Here is a 22,509-nt window from a genome sequence, read left to right on the forward strand (position 1 = left end):
CCTAATATGATTCGGAAATAAGAGTTACGTATTAATCAAAATCCTAACGAGCCTAGAGTTCGTAACGGGCCCAGACGCATTCCGTCATGAAATTGATACGCACTAAAAGACTCGATTAAGTCTCAAACACTACGGATTTCAGGAATTCGAATCTGACTAAGAAAACAGCTCAGACCCTATTTTCAACGCCTGGCTCTGGGCGCCAAAATCTTCGGCGCCCAAGCCTGGACGCTGAAAATACCTGGATACGTGTTTTTTCCTAATTCTTTGTGGATTAGAACTCTGCAATTCTATCTTTCCACGAACTCTTCCCTATAAATATAGCCCCAAATTCGACGTGAAAGGAACACAACACACAATTCATATTCTGAGTATTGACTCCAACCCTTAGCCTAAGCCTCACGCTGCGAAATTGTTCACGCGTTCTGTCGCAATCGATCCATAAATCGAACAGAACGTATCCTGTCCCATAATTTAAGATTCGTTAAACAAAAAGGAGAAATAGCAAAGTCAAAGTGGTTAGTTTTCTGAGAACCGTGACGCACCCCTCAAGGGTGCGTCGTAATGTGTCCCTTTTCGATGATTTAATTGCTTTCCTCGCCCTTTTTATGAACTGTTAAACTAACTAAATCTGATTGTTTTATCACGCCTAACCAATATAATATTTTTGGGAAATTGGATTATCATGCTAGGTCCCTTAATGCTATTTAAATCAGATAATCTCGATCGATCTAGTATTATATGTTGCATATTGCTAAAATCAACTCAGATTAGTTTAATAGTTAACGCATGTCCCTTCAATTATTTATGCTGAGCTAGTAAGGATATCCTGCCTCTGGAGTTATCGACGAGCGAAGTACTCCTCTCGGTAGTTACAGTCCCCCGAACCCTCAATCTCTACCTTGCGGGTGTATGTTGAGAGATTCCCACACCAGGGATCACAAGGGAACCTACGGCCGTCGTGGTCAAACATAATTGCACTCCCTTTATGTCACGATAACCGGGTTTTGTCAGTTTTTCTCATTGTCGTTAAAAACTGAATGACGACTCCTATATAACTAGTCAATTGGGTGTATACTCACAGGAAATCCAATTACACTTGATTGAATAAAAAGAATCGTCACACCCATGAGGGACGAGGTCACGCATTAGCCTCATGCTTTTTCGACCCCCTCACAGGCACACTCCCTAATATGCCCGGCAAGAGTAAAGACGGGGAAAATGCGAGAAATGATTTAGCGCACTTAGAAATTAGAAAAGAATTGCATCCTGTAAAGAAGAAAGGAAGTCGTACCTATCTCCCTCCGGCATGCTACACTCTTAGTAGTAAAGAAAAAAAGGTGCTTTGTGAGTCTTTACATGGAATTAAGGTTCCCGAGGGATATTCTTCTAACATTAAAATCTTGTCTCAATGAAAGACCTAAAGTTGATAGGTATGAAATCTCATGACTATCACATTCTCATGGAGCATATTTTACCAGTGGCTATTCGCTCCATTTTACCAGATCATGTTTGAGATGCAATCACCAAACTTTGTATTTTCTTCACTGAGATATGTAGCAAGGAGATTGACCCGTCGAAGTTGACTAGCTTGCAAAGTGGCATTATTATTACTTTATGTCAATTGGAGATGTATTTTCCGCCTTCCTTTTTCGACATAATGGTCCATTTAACTGTCCACTTGGTTAGAGAAATCCAACTGTGTGGGCCTGCTTATTTAAGATACATGTACCCTGTCGAGAGATACATGAAGATTTTGAAGGATTATGTTATGAATGGAAGTCGACCAGAAGGTTGCATTGCTGAGCGCTACGTGCTAGAAGAAGCCATTGAGCATTGTAGTCAATTTCTTTCTTCGCTTGAAGCTGTAGGGATTCCAAAGCCTAGATATTCAGGAGGGATAGAAGGGGAGGGGATTATGGGATGCAAAGTGTTAACTATATCCCATGACATGTTGCACCAGGCACACTTGTATGTTTTACACAATAGTCCCGAGGTTGATTCGTATGTGGAGAGACACATGGATATTTTGAGGGGCCAATATCGAGGTAAGAATGAGAAATGGATCACCGATAAGCATAATTCCACCTTCATTGAATGGTTACAAGTTCAAGTTGCAAAGGAACTAACTAAGTCACCATCTATGATTTCTGATAGATTGAAGTGGTTGTCTCGAGGTCCTCGTAGAGATGTATTATCATATTCTGGCTATCAAATTAATGGTTATACATTTTGCACAAAGGATAGAGACAAATAGATTACAAATCAAAATAGCGGTGTGACTATTGTGGCAGAAGCTATGCATATCTCCAGTACAAAAGACAAAAATCCAATATATGCAAAAATGTCTTATTATGGGGTAATTGATCATATATGGGAATTGGATTACAGTGCTTCTAGACTTCCTATGTTCTGTTTTAGATGGGTTGATAACAATAGTGGTGTTAGACTTGAGAAAAGACATGGGTTCACACTTATTGACCTTAACAGAACGGGTAGTAAAGATGATCTCTTCATATTGGCAAGTCAAGCAAAACAAGTCTTTTATGCAACTGATCCAGCTAACAATAGATGGTCTTTTATTTTATCAACAAATAAACGCCATCCCTTTCAGATTCATGAAATAGATGATATGGAGGATGCTTCTTTCATGTGTCCATCAGGCCCTCCCAACGATCTAGTCGATGATCAAGCCCCCGAAGATGAGTTCTATGTGCGCAATGATCACACAGAGGGGATGTGGATAGATGATGATGATTCTGAACCTTCCACTGCAAGTAAACAGAAGAAAAGAAAACATTGAGATGGTTTTGTATGTTAGAGATGAAAACTCAAACTACTTTGCTGTTGTTCTTTTTTCTAAAACATTCTGTTTTGTTCATTTTATGAAAATTTTTGTTTTGTGCGTTTACGGTTCTGTTTTTAATTTGTGACTATGAATCAATAGTGGGTTAGGTTGACCTGCTACCTTTTTTTTGACGTGGATACTGATCTGACCAGCTGCTCTGAATATTAATCTACTGACCTGCTATTAATTTATTGCTTTTTGCGCACATTGATGTACTAATTCGCTGCTGTGAATACTGAATACTAATTTACTGATATGCTGATGTGTACTATTCTACTGATCGACTTATATACTGCTAAGAATGCTGATCTGCTGTGATTACTGGTCTGCTGATCTTGCTACTGATCCTGCACATTCTGACTACTGATTAGATATTGATCTACTGATCTTGCTACTTATCAATAGTATTTTGATGCTCTAAATATGTATCTACTGATTTGGTTCTAATCTGTTGCTTTGCCCATTTTTTTCATACTGATCAACTGGTCTGCTCTAAATGCTCATTAAATACTGATCTACTAATCTTGCTACTAATCAATACTGATGTACTGATTTTTCACCGTTATTTGTTTCTTAAGTGAACTACTGTCAGATTCTGTCAAAATATTGCCTGCGTTACTCTAATACGGGTGCTTGGATACTTAAAAACCTACATAAGTTCTTAATTGTACACATTCGTGCACTTGTTGATGCTAGTCAGTTGAGTCCTTGTTCTGAATTGAGATTACTGTTCTTATTTCGCTTGCAGTGGTATACTGAAACTTGAAACAGATTGATGTTTCTGATGAGTCGATACTTTTTATCGTTACTCTATGAGGAATGAGGGTCAAGGGATCAATTATTCTTGTTGCTATCCTCTTGTTTAGAAAATCAGAACAGTGGGAAACAACACAAATTTCAAAACCTATTGACTACGGCACGCTGCAACGCTTTTTATTTATTTTGATAACCTGACCTTTCTTTTGTACTTACATTAAGTGTCACTTGTTTTCTCAGATCAATGGTTTCTTCACAGCAACATACCACTGAATTTGTTCCCCCTCCAAAGAAAGGAAAAGAAGACAAAGGTCGTGGAGCCACTAGAATGAGTAAAGTTGTTCGAGCATGGAATAAGGGGCTCAAATTTCAGGTTAATTGGAATATCAATGATTTACCAATTGGTAAAGACAGTGAAGGTATGATGAGTTATTGGGGAACTAGCATCCGCACCAATGTCCCAATTACTCTTAAAATGTGGAAAAATGTTCCTCAACGTTTGCTAGATTCTCTGTTTGAATATGTTGTGGTAATAATATCATTATTGCTTTCATGCTTATGTTGTTAAATTATTATTCTTTATATGATGGTGAACCTCGGCATTGATTAATGTTATTCTTTACCTCTTAGATAACATATAACATTGACCCTAAGAAGAAAAAATGGATGTTGAAAAAAGCTAACGCTGCTTGGACGAACTTCAAATCTAAGCTAACAAGAAATTGGATCTGGACACCGCAAATGGAAATACGTACTGCTCCACCAAAGAAATACGATTTTATCAAGCCAAATGATTGGAAAGAGTTTGTTCAAAGTCGACTAACAAAAGAATGGCAGGTATTATTGTATATCTTTATTTAATTATGCATGAACTTGTGATGCTTATGTTAGAGAATGGAGTGAAATGGCGGTGATTTCGAGTATTGAAGAATTAACCTTGGTTCTAATGTATGAGATGTTTCTTAGCAAATTGTACCATATTGCCCATTTCTTAGCTTCACTGTGAGACTTTTACTCGCAGTATGATTTGTTGTTGTCTTTAGAATGTTTCATGTAGAAGGAAACTGGTTCCTTTTCATTGGGTTCGAGTGAAGTGGATAAGTTTTCGATTGAAGTGGATAGGTTTTCGATTGATAGTTGTTGTAGGTATGAAATGGACATAAAAAGAATGATTTTGAAAAGATTAGTCATAAAATGTGTGCGCGTATGAATTGTCTTTGTTAGAGCATCAGAAAAGGCACTGGCCTTCTCTAGAAGTGTTCGTGCAACTGTGTTACCTAGTTGGCAAGCTAGGGATAATACTGTATGTAAGTGGTGATGCGCCTAGAGAAGTAGAGATGCCCATCTGTCCATGTGAATTCACTACACTGACAAAAAAGAAGGGCATATATCAAAGGATAATATTGTGAACAGAACCTTGCCTGTAATGGGATCTTTAATAGGTCTTTGTTTGTTGTTAATGTGAAAGGTTCTCTATGTGACTTTATTGAGCTTTAGCAGGTTTGGTTTGGAGTAGGTATTGTTGGAACTTAGAATTACCCCTGTGTTTGTTCTTCAGCCATTTATCCTTGCATAGGGAAATTCCTTTACTACGGGAAAGTGTCACTTCTACTTGAGATAGTGAAGTTCCCCTAATGTTTTTGAAGTATATGTTGCTCAATCTCACCCTTGATGGTGCCTGCCACAAATTAATGTCTGCTTAATAATTTGATTACCTTAATCTTGTCAGACAAAGATAGATAGATGTATAGATAGACACCTGAGATGAACAAGAATGGAAGGGGCAATATGCTTGATCAATAATGATTGGATTTCTTACATGTTTCATTACAATGTTCTCGAATTTCATGTTAGTAGCCGAGCTTCTACCAGGAGAATCAGCCCATGTTTTGATCCTAATCCCATTTGAAGTCCTGCTAATTGTACAATTTCTTACAAACAGTCCATTTACATCTTGTTCATGTGGGTATTTTCCCAAGCTTCCAACACTAAACAACCAAAACAAATTTTACCAATCTAAATCAGACACTGATCAGAAAAAGAAAACTACTCCGTATATATAAATAATAAATGTAGGTAGGTACTGGTAGGTTATACCTTATGCCATGACCTGGTCCGCAAGTGATATTTGTAATAGTGATTTGAGAGTTCCCTTGGCCAACAGAAATGCAATCATCTCCGGTACCAATGTTGGACCAAGAGATACTAACATTAGAGCTTCTTTCGAGGTGAATGCCATCCGTGTTTGGACTGTTCTCCGGTGCAGAAACCTCAAGTCTATTGTCGTTGAAATCTCTGCATTCTACAAGTGCTACGTGAAAGAACTTGTTGTTCAATAAAGTAATATCATCAACAACCGTTCTGTTCATACCCACAAAATTAACATATTAAAAGAAGAGAAACTACCTAGGAAAAACTGAAGGGGATACAGAAAGTGGTCAGAAAGATTTAGCTATAGTATACCTCGACGTAGGTTCCAAAGGCTTCTAGAGTATATTCGTTTAATAAGAATGATAATTATATACTTGATATGTAGCATGAACGGCTCAAGCAACATTAGAAAATATACTCCCCAAGAAGGAAAATTGTAAAAAAATCAAAAAAATCTCAGATCTGCTTTATTATTTGGGAGTGTTAATCCGCCTTTAACTAACAAGTAACAACCTATTTTTGTTTATCAGGAGAAGAGTGCTGTAATACCTCGTATTTTTATAATATTTATAAGTATATTTTATTATATTTATAAAGCATTTTACGATTTATTAACATTTAAATAATATTTAAATGTATTTTATTTAATGTATTTTAATTAATTAGAATATTTATTATTTTAATTAATTACGAAACGAATTTAATTCTTGAGTCGGGAAATTAAATGAGTTGCAAATGATTTTTAAAGCTTTGGGTTTTAAATAAAAAGTCCAATTCGTTTTATTAAACGAGCCCAATCAAAAGAGTTTAATTTAAATCCTAAGCTAGCCCAAATCATTTGTTTCCTAAGCCCAACTCAAATCTCCTAAGCCTAGCCCATCAAGGGATTAGGGAGCCTATAAATAGGACTCCCCCGTCATTAAATGAGACCCTAAAATTCATAAACCCTATTTTGGCTTTGTTTTCCCAACACTCCTCTTTCCCTCTCCTCTTTTTCCTCGGCTCGTCCGCACGCACGCAGCCCGTGCTCGCGCTGCTGTGCTCTCGTGCTGCTCGGCCTCACGCCCAGCGCTGCACTCCCTTGCTCTCTCGCTCGTGCCCTCGCGCACAGCGCCCAACACCTCCCTCGCTCTCTCTCGCTCGTGCCCTCGCGCACAGCGCTGCACTCCCTCTCGCCCTCGCTCGCCTTCCCTCGCGCAACAATGCCCAGCCCCTAGCTCGCCCCCTCGCGCACAGCGCCGAGCCGCGTGCCTTCGCCCCTGCTGCTGCTCTTCGTGCCGCGCTGCACACGCACACACGAGTGGTGTGTCGTGTGTTGTGTTGCTTCGTTGTTGTTCGTTTTCCAATCTCTTTTCGCCCAATCACATTAATTCGTGGTTGTTCCGTGCTATAGGCCGGATTGGTATAATTCTTTTCTTCCTTGCCTATTCTATTTAAATTCCGTATTTTAAATTATCATATTAATATTGTTTTGAGTAATTAAAATGCTGGGAACCGGTTATGAATACCGTGGTTTAAGGATTTGCGTGTTGTGATTCATTAGGTTTGTTTTAATTATTAAAAGATGAATTTTCAGATTTGTTTAGTGAATAAAGCATTGATTTTTATGATTATAAACTAGTGTTATTGGGATTTTCAAGTTAGGGTTTTAACCTAGACCTAATGAGTCAATTGATTAGCATAATTAGGTAATGATTTTAATTATGATAATCAATTATATTTTCAGATTTGAATAAAGGTTTAAAGTGTTGATTTTTATTGATTTTAAAGGCGGAAAAAGTATGTTTTTGTACTAGGAATTGATTTTGCAAATTGAGACGATTTTATTATTGAAAAACGATTGAATTCTAAAGTTTAAAGGAGGTTTTAAATTTTATAAAGTTGCTGGAAATTTAATGAACATGGAAATAATTTAAGTTTCATTATTTTGATGATAGGAGGTGATTTCTAGTTGAGTGCTCGTTATTGCAAAGTGGCCCCTACGCTTAGGTATTCAAGGTACGTACAAGTCTAGGGCAACCACACCTTTTTTCAATGACATTACATGATTGTTGATGATGTGAATTACATTATGTGGAATCATGTTTATTTTGGTGAACGAGCATGTGATTTGTGATGTTGGATTTATTGGATTAATTGTTGAACAAGCATGTTGGAATTATTATGAGTATGGATTTCATTGTCAATCATGCTGTTCAATATTTATGCATGTATGGTTTATTTCACATGCAAGGGATGGATTATTTATTTGTATGCTATTGTACGGGATGTCTAGCATACTTTGAGCCAATTATTCGTACTTCGTTGTACTATTTATTTTACCACATGTGAAGGGTTAGCTCACGTAAGCCACCGCACATGTAGGGTTCAGTTGGAAATTTTATGTATGAAATGAATTAGGATTTGTCGTGCAAGGGCACAACCCTCATGTTAATGTGCATGATGTGGAGTCTCACCTTGGTGAGGAGGTGAAAGAAATAATGCCCTTGGTCCAAGTATGCATTCTATGTTAAGTCTAACAAATGCGGTTCAGTATTAATTAACAAGTTAATAATTCAGTGAGATCAAGTGAACTGAATGCCTAGCTAGAGGCCGCTTCAGTTCAAGTGGAATTAATGATATTAATCCACAGCTTACTCTTGACTGAAAACGTAGGGTCACACAAATAGTACGTAAACGGATCAAGTATTTAATGGCATTAGATACTCCATCTATGGATATTCGGAATCGACGGATCTTGGTTTCAGTGGGAGCTGAGATCGTCACAGGCAAGAAATGAATACTCCGGAAACGATGATGTTGCCGGAAACGGAAATATGGATCGTATCGGAAATATAAATATTATCCAAGTCGTAGATGTTGCCGGAAACGGAAACATGGTACGTATCGGAAAATATTATCGGAAATGGAAATATTGCCAGAATCGGAAATATTGCCGGAAACGGATATATTGTCAGAATCGGAAATATTATCGGAATCGGAAAATAATTCCGGAAACGGAAATATTAAATATTTGTTCGAAACGGAATTTGATTCCGGAATCGGAAATATTAAATATTGTTCGTATCGGAAATGAATTCCGGAACCGGGAATTTAATCGGAAGCGTATCGTACGAATTAGCATCGGACGAGGCCTGCCGGACGAAGGCCCAGCACGAAGTCGGGCCATCGCCCAGCAAGCCAAACGCGCGCACAGCCAAGGCAGCGCCCAGGCCCACCGCAAGGCAGGCCCAGCGCGCGCCAAGGCCATGGCCTCGCTGCGTGGGCTGCTGCTCGCACGCACACGCATGGGCGGCCCTCGTGGCTGCCGTGTGTGTGTGAGTTTGTGTTCATGCATGATTCCTAAAACTATTAGAGTTAGTATATGATTAAATTCCTATTCCTAAAAGGATAAATTAATTAATTAGAGTTCTTGTAGGATTCTAAGTTTAATTAATTCGTGTCCTACTAGGATTCCAATTCCCTTTCCATAACTCTATAAATACGTGCCTAGGGTCACATATTTTCAGAGATTAATTCAAGTATTCAAAGTGAGTTTTGAGAGAAAAATTCAGCCATATTTCTTACCTAAGAGTGCCGAAAATTCTAGTACCTTAAGGGCGATTCTAGTTGGTCAATCTTAAGGCGGATCCGGACGTGCTGTGGACTATCTACGGAGGGACGACACTTGGAGTCTTAAAGACTTGTTCTTGTTCGGTTCGGGCGCAGCTAGGGAAGGCACGCCACAAAGAGTATGCATCTAAATTATGCTATATGATTATGTGTAAATAATATGTATTCCTGGCTTAATGGTTGTTTCCGCATGATTTATGTATTGTCATATGTATCATAACCTAACAGTGGTATCAGTAGCCCCTTATTATTTTCATAAACTAAATTGCATGAACATGGTTAAATATTACAAATTTGCAAGAATTAAAAGGGGTGATTAATTTTCGTAATTGTTAATTAATTGCAAATTGCGTTTATTTAATTATACGTACGCAGTTTTTCGGCAGTTTCTTCGTTACTCATCCAAATCGAGTGATTTTTGTGTCAATTCCGCATGTAAAAGGCATTCTAAAATTTTGACAAAAATAATTTTTTTCTGCCGAACCCAGAATTCTCAAATTCGAAGCCTAACTATGACTTTTCGAAGGTTTTAGTTTTTCGAATGCAAAATTTCGTAAATTTAAGATGTTAAATTAAATATTTGCGATTCTTGTTGATAAATCTTGAATTTTTGATTGACCTACTGTATATGTTTAACAAGTTTGAATGCCTAGCCTTGTTAATTATGCAATCTAATTTGTAATTATGATTAATTTGTTGAAAATTAGAATAATTTAGAATTAATTTGATTTTCATAATTAATTATAATTTAATTAGAAACCTATGATTAAAAACCACCATAAAAATTGTAAATTTATGATAAATTTTAAATTTTTATGACCTAGACTTGAATCCATGACAATCGGAAATCAATTGAATAATAAATTTTCGATTTTTTCGCCCTAAAATTATGAAATTAATATTATTTATTAATTTGTCATTAATTTTAAATATAAATTTTAAATTTTATGCGATTCGTTCATATAACTTGCACGCACAAAGCAATGGACGCTTCGTGTTACCCTTAAGGGGTGTTGTATAGTGCGGGCATGCGACGACGAGCAAGGGAGCTCGTCGCCCGTGCGGCACGAATGCAATGAGCAAGGGCATGGTGCACGAGCACAAGGCAGCAGCCCTGCCTTGTGTCGTGGGCCACGAGCTATGAACAAATGGGCATGGGCGAAAGGCAAGCCAAGGCAGTCGCGTGTGGGCAGCAAGCGAGCTGCGCCACAACGCGCACTGCCTCGCGCAAGCGCGCGCAGCCTCGCGCGCAGCGAGCGCAGCCTCGCGCGCAGCGAGCGCAGCCTCGCGCGCAGCGAGCGCAAGCTCGCGTGCCACGAGCGCTGCGCCCAGCGTTGATCGCGCGGAATTGCTCGCGCACAGCGAGCGATGGCTCGCGCGCACAGCGAGCAATGGCTCGCGCGCACAGCAAGCGATGGAGCGCGCGCAGCGAGCGCTGGCGAGCGCGCACAGCGAGCGATGGCTCGCGTGCGACGAGCGCTGGCGCGCGCGCAGCGAGCAGCACAGCGTGCGATGGCTTGCGATGGAAGATGCAGCAGCTATGCGACGAGCGCATGGGCTGCGCCCACATGGCCAGCAATGGCTGTGTGCGTGCGGCCCATGGGCGTGCAATGCGTAGGGTGTTTGCGTTGCGGTTAAATCGTTTTGAATGTTTACTTTGAAATTTTTCAGTTTACGTAATTTTAATTAATTTTAAAATTAATAATTTAAATTATTTTCTTGGATTTTAATTTTTAATATTGTAATTATAATAAATTTTATTTATTCTAATTATTTTACTAAAATTAAAATCATGAATTAATTTAAATACTACTGAAATTAAATTAAACTTTTTGGATTCAATTATAAATTTATATGAGCTTTAAATTTTAATTAAATTTGTATGTTTCCGGTTAGACTTGAAATACATTTTTATGTTTAAAATTAGTAAAGCATATGAATTTATTGGTTTAAGTGGGAGCCCTTTTAGTCATAAAACTTTTGATTAGGTCTACAAATCCTTAAGGTTAAAACAACTTGATTAGAATTAATAAGGACTGAATAATTGGTAGATTATTAGTGCCCTTGATTAATTGCTGCAAATGTTTACGTGATGCATAATGTGTTTTACTAACCAGCTATGTGGGCCATTCATGATAATGAATGGGTGAATGGTATATATTGTATATGTACTGTTTTGCAGGTTATGAAGTGACTAGTATGGCCCAAATAGGATAGAAAATATGGTCTGCGTACCATTAATTTGAATATAATTGGTCTAAAGTACCAAAGTTATTTTTCAATTCAAATATGGTCTGCGTACCATCAAATAGTTGTAATTAGTTATAGCTTATCCTATTTGAAGAAAATGGTGCCTCCCACGGAGATTTTCAAGACGGACTTTGAAGTTAAAGCTTCAAGATGAAGTCGGGCCATACTAGATCACATTTATCTTATGCATGTTTTAAGTTATTTATTGCTTTTAAATATGTCTTAAAATGCATGAGATCAAAAGCTTGATTATGTTGCATGATTAAGGATTTTAGTTCACTTAAAATCTAACCAACATAGTAAGAGCCTTTAGTTCCAAACTTAAAAATTGAGTTAAAAGGTGCCATGCCAAAATATACACTTGCTTGGATATCCTTTACATCAATCTAGTAATAGTTTTCGCTCAGCGAGGTGTTACTTATTGGTCCTAAAGGGGCAAGGTACACAAATAATTGTGAGTACATGTTAGTTTTGGTGAAACTCAACGATATAAGTAAGGAGTCCTTTTATGTCGTGGCAAAATCGATAGGTTTACCTAATAAGTTCTTAGACGTACCTATCAACCAAGAATAGTTTCTAGACTATTAGCAAAAGGCTTTTGCTTACCTAAGATGTTCTAGGATTAAGTCGACAAACTGTGCTTAGTTCTTCAATGATTTTAGGATCTTGGAATCATTTTATTCACACCTGCCGGAACACATAACTTGAATAAAATGCTTAATAAACATTGAATTATGCATGTATGCTAGAATTTAAGTTTATTAAGAGAAACTGTGAATGGTTATTTATTTGTTTATTCTTTTCAATTGTAGTTTTAATATGGCAAACAACAATCAAAACATCATCATGGGTTCTGAGCTTATGGTCAAGCTGAACCTGGCAAATTTTCTTGAATGGGAAGCTAAGCTAGTTGAAATAGTCAAACTCAATGGACTTGAGTATGTACTGTCACATCCCATGCCAAGCTACTATGCCAGAGACATGACCCCTGAGAGATTTTACGTCTGGGATGCGGATCTCAAAAAGGTTATGAGTCTCATGCTGAACAATATCCCTGATGATTGGGCTAAAAGGTTTGTAGCCTATGAACCTTTTACGCTCATCAAGAATCTGAGGGATATCTGTCGTGGAAGTACGGAGGACAGGGACCTGAACGTCCATGAGTTGATTGAATCAATGTCTGGTCTAAAGGTTAGTTCTCCCAACAGGTGTTATAGGATGGAGGTCCAAGAAACACATGTTCAGCTCCTTCGCACTAAACAGAGGGTAGGCGTCCCACTGAGGTTCCATGTGGATCTTATGTGTTCATACTTTGATCGCCTAAGTCTACTAGGAACACCAATAAGCGAAAGGATGGCAGTCTCTATCTTGCTCAATTCACTACACAGTGGGTTTGGTCGCTTCAAGCAACTATACCTAAGTGAACCAAGAGAAGAAACAGTTGCAGAATTTGTTCACCTTGTCAGAAAGCCTGAAATAATACTGGACTGTGAAGCCAAAGATTTACTCAAGGCTAGAAGGAGACCGTTCAAGAAAGGTGGAAAGTCCAAGGGCAATGCTAAATCAAAGCAGGACAAGTCCACATCAAGCTGTCTTTATTGTGATGGAATAGGCCATTACAAAAGAGAATGTCCAAAGCTAAAGGAAGATCAGAAGAACCGGACAGTCGTTCCATCTTCAGGTATTTTCGTTATAGACTGTATACTTGCTAATTCAACTTCTTGGGTATTAGATACAGGTTGTGGCTCACACTTATGTTCCAATCCACAGGGACTAAGAAGAAGTAGAAAGTTAAGCAAGGGTGAAGTCGACCTACGAGTGGGAAATGGAGCACGGATTGCTGCATTAGCTGTAGGAACTTACTATTTGTCGTTGCCCTCCGGGCTAGTTTTGGAACTGGAAGAATGTTTCCATGTTCCAAGTCTTACTAAAAACATCATTTCAGTTTCTTGCTTAGATGCTAAGGGATTTTCCTTTTTAATAAAAGACAATAGTTGTTCGTTTTATTTTAAAGAGATGTTTTATGGATCTGCTAGATTAGTCAATGGACTTTATTTATTAGATCACGACAAACAAGTATATAACATAAATACCAAAAAGGCCAAAAAGGATGATTCAGATCTCACCTATCTGTGGCATTGTCGATTAGGCCATATAAACTTGAAACGCTTAGAAAGACTTCAAAAGGAAGGAATTCTAGAACCATTTGACTTAGAGGATTATGGTAAATGCGAATCATGTTTACTTGGCAAAATGACAAAGCAACCTTTCTCTAAAGTTGGAGAAAGAGCAAATGAACTATTGGGTTTAATCCATACAGATGTATGTGGACCAATGAGTACAAATGCTAGAGGTGGTTTCAGCTACTTTATCACTTTCACAGATGACTTCAGTAGGTATGGTTATGTCTACCTAATGAAGCATAAGTCTGAATCCTTTGACAAATTCAAGGAATTTCAGAGTGAAGTAGAGAATCAATTAGGCAAGAAGATTAAGGCACTGCGGTCTGATAGAGGCGGTGAATATCTGAGCTATGAATTTGATGACCATCTGAAAGAATGTGGAATTCTATCAGAATTGACTCCTCCTGGAACACCACAATGGAACGGTGTGTCGGAACGGAGGAACAGAACCTTGCTAGACATGGTCAGGTCAATGATGGGTCAGGCCGAACTTCCATTAGAATTTTGGGGACATGCACTAAATACAGCTGCACTCACTATAAATAGAGCTCCGTCTAAAGCTGTCGAAAAGACTCCATACGAATTATGGTTTGGAAAGCCTCCAAATGTGTCTTTTCTTAAGATTTGGGGATGTGAAGTATACGTCAAACGATTAATTTCAGACAAACTTCATCCAAAATCTGACAAATGTATCCTTGTGGGCTATCCAAAGGAAACAAAGGGGTATTACTTCTACAATACATCTGAGAACAAAGTGTTTGTTGCTCGAGATGGTGTCTTTTTGGAGAAAGATCACATTTCCAAAATGACAAGTGGGAGAAAAGTAGACCTCGAAGAAATTCGAGTCGAACAACAAACTCTAGAGAATGCTCAAGATGACATTCAGGATGAAACTCAGAGATCTTTAGAAGAATCTGGTGAGAATCATGATCAATCTAGAAATGTTACCCCGCGTAGATCGCAAAGATATAGATCTCAACCGGAAAGGTACTTAGGTATTTTGACGAATGAGAGCTATGACGTTCTATTACTTGAAAGTGATGAACCTGCGACTTACAAACAAGCTATGACGAGCCCTAGCTCCAAGCAATGGCATGAAGCCATGCAATCTGAATTAGACTCCATGTTTGAAAACCAAGTATGGGATTTGGTCGATTTGCCAGATGGCTACCAAGACATTGGAAGCAAATGGGTTTTCAAACTGAAAAAGGACAAGGATGGGAAACTTGAAGTTTTCAAAGCTAGATTGGTTGCAAAAGGTTACAGGCAAGTCCACGGTGTGTATTACGATGAAACCTTTTCACCAGTTGCAATGCTAAAGTCTATTCGGATAATGTTAGCAATCGCTGCATATTACGATTACGAAATATGACAGATGGATGTCAAAACTGCTTTCTTAAACGGCGTTTTAACAGAAACTGTGTTTATGACACAGCCTGAAGGTTTTGAGGATCCAAAGAATGCTAAAAAGGTATGCAAGCTAAAGAAATCAATCTACGGATTGAAGCAGGCATCCAGGAGCTGGAACATACGTTTTGATGAAGCAGTCAAGGACTTTGGTTTCATCAAGAACGCGGACGAATCTTGTGTATACAAGAAGGTCAGTGGGAGCAAAATTGCTTTCCTAGTATTATATGTCGACGACATATTGCTTATCGGAAACGACATTCCTATGTTGAATTCTGTCAAGATTTGGCTTGGGAAATGTTTTTCGATGAAGGATCTAGGAGAAGCACAGTACATATTGGGCATCAAGATTTACAGAGATAGATCTAAAAGGGTGATTGGACTTAGTCAAAGCACTTATATCAATAAGGTGCTTGATAGGTTCAAGATGGCGGACTCCAAGCGAGGCTACCTACCCATGTCTCATGGAATGACTCTAAGCAAGACTCAGTGCCCAAAAACACTTGATGAGCGTAGACGAATGAATGGGATTCCATATGCATCATTGATTGGTTCAATAATGTATGCTATGATATGTACACGCCCGGATGTTGCGTACGCACTCAGTGCTACGAGCAGATACCAGTCAGACCCAGGAGAGGCGCATTGGACTGCTGCCAAGAACATTCTGAAGTACCTGAAAAGGCACAAAGATGACTTCCTGGTCTATGGTGAAGATGATGAATTAATTGTTAAAGGCTATACGGACGCAAGTTTCCAAACCGACAAAGATGATTTCAGATCACAGTCTGGGTTTGTCTTCTGCCTCAACGGAGGAGCAGTAAGCTGGAAAAGTGCTAAGCAAAGCACCATTGCGGATTCTACAACTGAAGCGGAGTACATTGCTGCACATGAAGCAGCAAAGGAAGCTATATGGCTAAGGAAGTTCATAGGTGAACTTGGTATAGTCCCCTCCATTAAAGGACCAATAGCCCTGTATTGTGATAATAACGGAGCTATTGCACAGGCAAAGGAGCCTAGACACCACCAAAGAGTCAAGCATGTACTTCGTAGATTTCACCTTCTACGAGAGTTCGTTGAAAGAAAAGAAGTCGAGATAAGCAAAATTGGAACTGATGACAACATATCAGATCCATTAACTAAACCTCTGCCGCAGGCGAAGCACAACTCGCACACTGCAGCTATGGGAATCAAACATATTGGAGAATGGCTTTGATGTCTCTGTTTAATGTTTTAAAGTTTTAGAGTTTAAATCTTTGTAAAACATTAATGGTTAATCATTCACAATAAATGAAAAGAATTCATTTTTCCATTTAATTTGTGGTTTATTAAATGATGAGTCCCTTCAATTTGACGATATATTCAAGATAGACTGTCAGGACCAGTCCTGTGACTAAGAAATGTCTATCAAGTGAACTTGAATGTCAAAGGTTGAAAATGGTCCCTAGTCGGAGTTTTCTATAAAATTGGACGCATAGAAAACGTTAGACGATTAGAATGCAAGATGACTAGTAGTTCTGTTTCTTGAACTATGTGGACATGGCAATGTCATAATCATTTGCATAGATACTTACTTTGGGAAGACTAGTATCGGACAAGACCTATGAAACTTTACTGTAAGAGATGAAAATCTGTCATAAGTAAATTTCATTAAATTATTAGACACTAAATCCTCAATACCTGAGTGATTTGAGATTACTTGTTTGAGAACTGGTTGCTTTGACGTTGACCAACCGTCGCACCGTAAAAGGAGGCTATAAAGGCAACGCTCAGGTAATCACCTATCAAACGAAGTCTAATCTCAAGATCGCAAGATTGGGATTGTCCTCCCATAAATCGGGATGAGATGCTTAAAAGTTGTACAAGGCCACTCGGAGAGCTAGAAACTGTGAAATGCATGGCCGTACTCGGATGAATCATAGGCTATGATTATCTGTTTATTTGATCAGTTGAACTCTGAAACCGAGGAACACCTCTGGACATAATAAGGATGACAACTCTTACCTTATGTTCAAGAGCAAGCATCGAGCGACAAAGGAATTAGGAAATGCGCACTTTTCCCTAAGGACAAGTGGGAGACTGAAGGAAATAATGCCCTTGGTCCAAGTATGCATTCTATGTTAAGTCTAATAAATGCGGTTCAGTATTAATTAACAAGTTAATAATTCAGTGAGATCAAGTGAACTGAATGCCTAGCTAGAGGCCGCTTCAGTTCAAGTGGAATTAATGATATTAATCCACAGCTTACTCTTGACTAAACCCGTAGGGTCACACAAATAGTACGTAAACGGATCAAGTATTTAATGGCATTAGATACTCCATCTATGGATATTCGGAATCGACGGATCTTGGTTTCAGTGGGAGCTGAGATCGTCACAGGCAAGAAATGAATACTCCGGAAACGATGATGTTGCCGGAAACGGAAATATGGATCGTATCGGAAATATAAATATTATCCAAGTCGTAGATGTTGCCGGAAACGGAAACATGGTACGTATCGGAAAATATTATCGGAAATGGAAATATTGCCAGAATCGGAAATATTGCCGGAAACGGAAATATTGTCAGAATCGGAAATATTATCGGAATCGGAAAATAATTCCGGAAACGGAAATATTAAATATTTGTTCGAAACGGAAATTGATTCCGGAATCGGAAATATTAAATATTGTTCGTATCGGAAATGAATTCCGGAACCGGGAATTTAATCGGAAGCGTATCGTACGAATTAGCATCGGACGAGGCCTGCCGGACGAAGGCCCAGCACGAAGTCGGGCCATCGCCCAGCAAGCCAAACGCGCGCACAGCCAAGGCAGCGCCCAGGCCCACCGCAAGGCAGGCCCAGCGCGCGCCAAGGCCATGGCCTCGCTGCGTGGGCTGCTGCTCGCACGCACACGCATGGGCGGCCCTCGTGGCTGCCGTGTGTGTGTGAGTTTGTGTTCATGCATGATTCCTAAAACTATTAGAGTTAGTATATGATTAAATTCCTATTCCTAAAAGGATAAATTAATTAATTAGAGTTCTTGTAGGATTCTAAGTTTAATTAATTCGTGTCCTACTAGGATTCCAATTCCCTTTCCATAACTCTATAAATACGTGCCTAGGGTCACATATTTTCAGAGATTAATTCAAGTATTCAAAGTGAGTTTTGAGAGAAAAATTCAGCCATATTTCTTACCTAAGAGTGCCGAAAATTCTAGTACCTTAAGGGCGATTCTAGTTGGTCAATCTTAAGGCGGATCCGGACGTGCTGTGGACTATCTACGGAGGGACGACACTTGGAGTCCTAAAGACTTGTTCTTGTTCGGTTCGGGCGCAGCTAGGGAAGGCACGCAACAAAGAGTATGCATCTAAATTATGCTATATGATTATGTGTAAATAATATGTATTCCTGGCTTAATGGTTGTTTCCGCATGATTTATGTATTGTCATATGTATCATAACCTAACAGGAGGAACATGGTAGTAATATCACAAGTGTCTTTCCTTGTTGCACAAGTCCTAAAGCATTTAAAATGAGATTGTTTTGGTTGTTCTTTATTAATTGTATGTGTGCATGTTGGTGAGTCTTGAGTTCGCCTTTAATAAAGTATTAATAAACGTAAAGTGCAACCAGAACAAGCTTCAAAACTCTTGGAACGTATATACCTTGAGTATGAACAATGGGGGGAGTCTTGCCGGAAAGCTCGTACTCCTACTAATGATACAAGACGTTGTTTCATTTATATTATGCGCAGGAATTCCGTCGGTATGGCCCGACACTCGGTATGGCCCGATTTTATTATTATATATTTGGTGTATGGTTGGCTCCCATCACCTTTTCCCTTGGTGGATTATTCTTTTGGCCCGTTCGAAGCTTATTCTAATTAAATTTTGAGTCAAGAGTCGAGTCAAGTGTCGAGTCTTGTATTCACGATTGGTTGTTAATTATTATATGGCTTTTGCATGTTGATTAGTAATTAGTGAGTGATGCATGTATTAGTTTTGTTTCACTCTATTCTTGTAAGTACTCAACTTTTGCTGACTACGTGTTTTGTGTGTTTTGGTCATGGCCTTTGCTTTAATGACCCTATGATGATCTATCATTTGCACTTGCATTGATTGGAATCATGTGGCTTGGGATGATCGAGAGAGTTGCATGTTTTCGTATTTTGAATTATTTAACTTTATTTTAATTATGTTTGAAATTTTTGAATTATTTTTACTTTGGGTTTTGGGCTAGTATGGTTCCAAATTGTAGGAGGCCTCAATGTTTCATTAATTATGTTTTTAAAAGTTACTAGTAGTTGACATTTAATTCCGCTGCGTAATTCTGGTAATAGCCTTAACCGTTATCACGGTGGCGGTACTTTAGTAATTCCTTTATTTTAAGTTGGAAAATGATTTTATAAAAGCAATGAATTATTAGGGTGTTACAAAGTGGTATTCAGGAGCTTAAGGCTACTTAATTTGTAGTAAGTAATACTACAAAGTGGTATACTAGAGCTTAGTTTCATTCCTTCTTTGTAGTAAACAATACTACAAAGTGGTAATCGGAGACTAATGCAGAACTTTAGGATTTTTAAATATCATTTTCCTAAAGTCAAAACGTATTATTTTGAGTACTCAATATTTTAAAGGTCAAATATCAATTATTTTGGGTCGTTTGAAATGAGTTGAAAGTTGGATTATTACGTAATATTAATTAATTTTTCCGAATTTTTTTATTATTCTTTATTCGAAAATTTCGAAAATAATTCGAAATTATTTTAATAATTTCGTAAATTATTTTATTTAATTATCCGGATTATTTTTATTATTTATCTATTTAGTTATTTATTTATTATTATTCGAATATTTTTTTTTTGGAATTTATATTTTAATTTTTCGGATTTTCTTTATTTTTTTTAAAATCATCCGAAATTTATTTATTTATTAATTTAATTAATTAATAATTCTTATTAATTTTCGATTTTAATTTAAATAATTTCAAATAAGTTAGGAGTTATTTCTTAATTAATTTCGAAAATTAATATTATTTTCAAGTGAGGAATGGGTAGACTAAGAAGGGCATATTAGTCTAAGAATGCATATTATGTGACAATGTGATTTATTAAGTGTCATGTATATGTTCTAACCATGTTTTATCTTGCTTTATGTGATTATTTGCATCATATTTCATATTGAGCATATACTTGTGCATTGAAATTGTATAGCTCCACGAACTAATTTATTGTATCCATTTGGGGTTGGAATTTCTATGGAAACGCGTTAGTAAGACTTTTGAGTTGTGAATTTTCAGGAATTAAGGATGCTACCTTCTAAGTTCACCAGTCTAGGATACTTAGAGAAGATGGATAATGAGACTCCTCGCACGTATGTTCAGAAGATCGTGTTTGCTTGTGACTATTTGGCTTCGACCAAGAATATGCCCCACCTTAGGCACAAAGATATGATGGCTAGTATGGTTATACATTGTTTACCCCATAAGAACCCTTACATAGGCCTCAAGAACAAGTTCAGTGACATGCATTTTGGTGATGGTACCCCTAATTGGTACAAATATGGGACTAATGATGGTAGGTGAAAGTATGATTCTGAGGTTCTTGCTGAAGGAAATAATGCCCTTGGTCCAAGTATGCATTCAATGTTAAGTCTAATAAATGCGGTTCAGTATTAATTAACAAGTTAATAATTCAGTGAGATCAAGTGAGCTGAATGCCTGACTAGAGGCCGCTTCAGTTCAAGTGGAATTAATTATATTAATCCACAGTTTACTCTTGACTGAACCCGTAGGGTCACACAAATAGTACGTAAACGGATCAAGTATTTAATGGCATTAAATACTCCATCTATGGATATTCGGAATCGACGGATCTTGGTTTCAGTGGGAGCTGAGATCGTCACAGGCAAGAAATGAATACTCCGGAAACGATGATATTGCCGGAAACGGAAATATGGATCGTATCGGAAATATAAATATTTTCCAAGTCGTAGATGTTGCCGGAAACGGAAACATGGTACGTATCGGAAAATATTATCGGAAATGGAAATATTGCCGGAATCGGAAATATTGCCGGAAACGGAAATATTGTCAGAATCAGAAATATTATCGGAATCGGAAAATAATTCCGGAAACGGAAATATTAAATATTTGTTCGAAACGGAAATTGATTCCGGAATCGGAAATATTAAATATTGTTCGTATCGGAAATGAATTCCGGAACCGGGAATTTAATCGGAAGCGTATCGTACGAATAAACATCGGACGAGCTTGCTAGACGCAAGGCCTAGCACGAAGCTAGGCCCAACGCCTAGCAAAGCCCACGCGCGACCAAAGCAAGCAAAGCCCAAACGCGAGAGCAAGGCCAGCAGGCGCGCGCCCCTCGTGGGCTGCGAGCACTTGCTGGGCCTGGGCTCAGCGCGCGCGCATGGCGCCCCTCGTGGGCTGCTGCGCCTGTGTGTGTGTTTGTGCTTGCGTACGAAACCTTGATCGGTTAGGATTCGTATAAGATTGATTTCCTAAGTCTACTAGATAAATTAAGTGATTGAATTTTAGATTAATTCAGATTCACTAAATCGTTTCCTAGTAGGATTCTAATATCCGATACCCATGCCCTATAAATAGGTGATCAATGCTCACAATTTAGATCGAGTATTCAAGTATTCAAAGTGATTTTTGAGAGCAAAAATTCAGTCATACAATTGCCTATATGTGCCGAAAATTCTAAGTACCTTAAGGGCGATCCTAGTTGGTCAAGCTTAAGGCGGATCCGGACGTGCTGTGGACTATCTACGGAGGGACGACACTTGGAGTCCTAAAGACTTGTTCTTGTTCGGTTCGGGCGCAGCTAGGGAAGGCACGCAACAAAGTGTATGCATCTAAACTATGCTAAATGATTATGTGTAAATAATATGATTTCCTGGCTTTATGGTTTTTCCGCATGATTTATGAATTGTCATATGTATCATAACCTAACAGTGGTATCACGAGCCTCTTATTATTTTCATCATCTAATTTGCATGAACATGGTTAAATATTACAAATTTGCAAGAATTAAAAGGGGTGATTAATTTTCGTAATTGTTAATTAATTGCAAATTGCGTTTATTTAATTATACGTACGCAGTTTTTCGGCAGTTTCTTCGTTACTCATCCAAATCGAGTGATTTTTGTGTCAATTCCGCATGTAAAAGGCATTCTAAAATTTTGACAAAAATTATAATTTTCGGCCGAACCCAGAATTCTCAAATTCGAAGCCTAACTATGACTTTTCGGAGGTTTTAGTTTTTCGAATGCAAAATTTCGTAAATTTAAGATGTTA

At 38.2% G+C, this 22,509-nt stretch overlaps 1 protein-coding gene across 1 annotated transcript; it reads right to left on the minus strand.

Moving 5' to 3' along the window:
* Positions 1–5,087: 5,087 nt before the first annotated feature.
* On the minus strand, positions 5,088–5,982 carry LOC110799820 (polygalacturonase-like; the record flags this gene model as incomplete). The annotated part of the gene is made up of 3 exons (XM_022005088.2): positions 5,088–5,282; positions 5,364–5,592; positions 5,702–5,982. Coding segments are annotated over 3 exons (705 nt in total), but the record flags the coding sequence as incomplete, so codon positions are not given.
* Between the last annotated feature and the right edge of the window lie 16,527 nt (positions 5,983–22,509).

Source organism: Spinacia oleracea, chromosome 1 (genome assembly GCF_020520425.1).
Source record: "Spinacia oleracea cultivar Varoflay chromosome 1, BTI_SOV_V1, whole genome shotgun sequence".
In the NCBI taxonomy this organism is placed as follows: domain Eukaryota; kingdom Viridiplantae; phylum Streptophyta; class Magnoliopsida; order Caryophyllales; family Amaranthaceae; genus Spinacia; species Spinacia oleracea.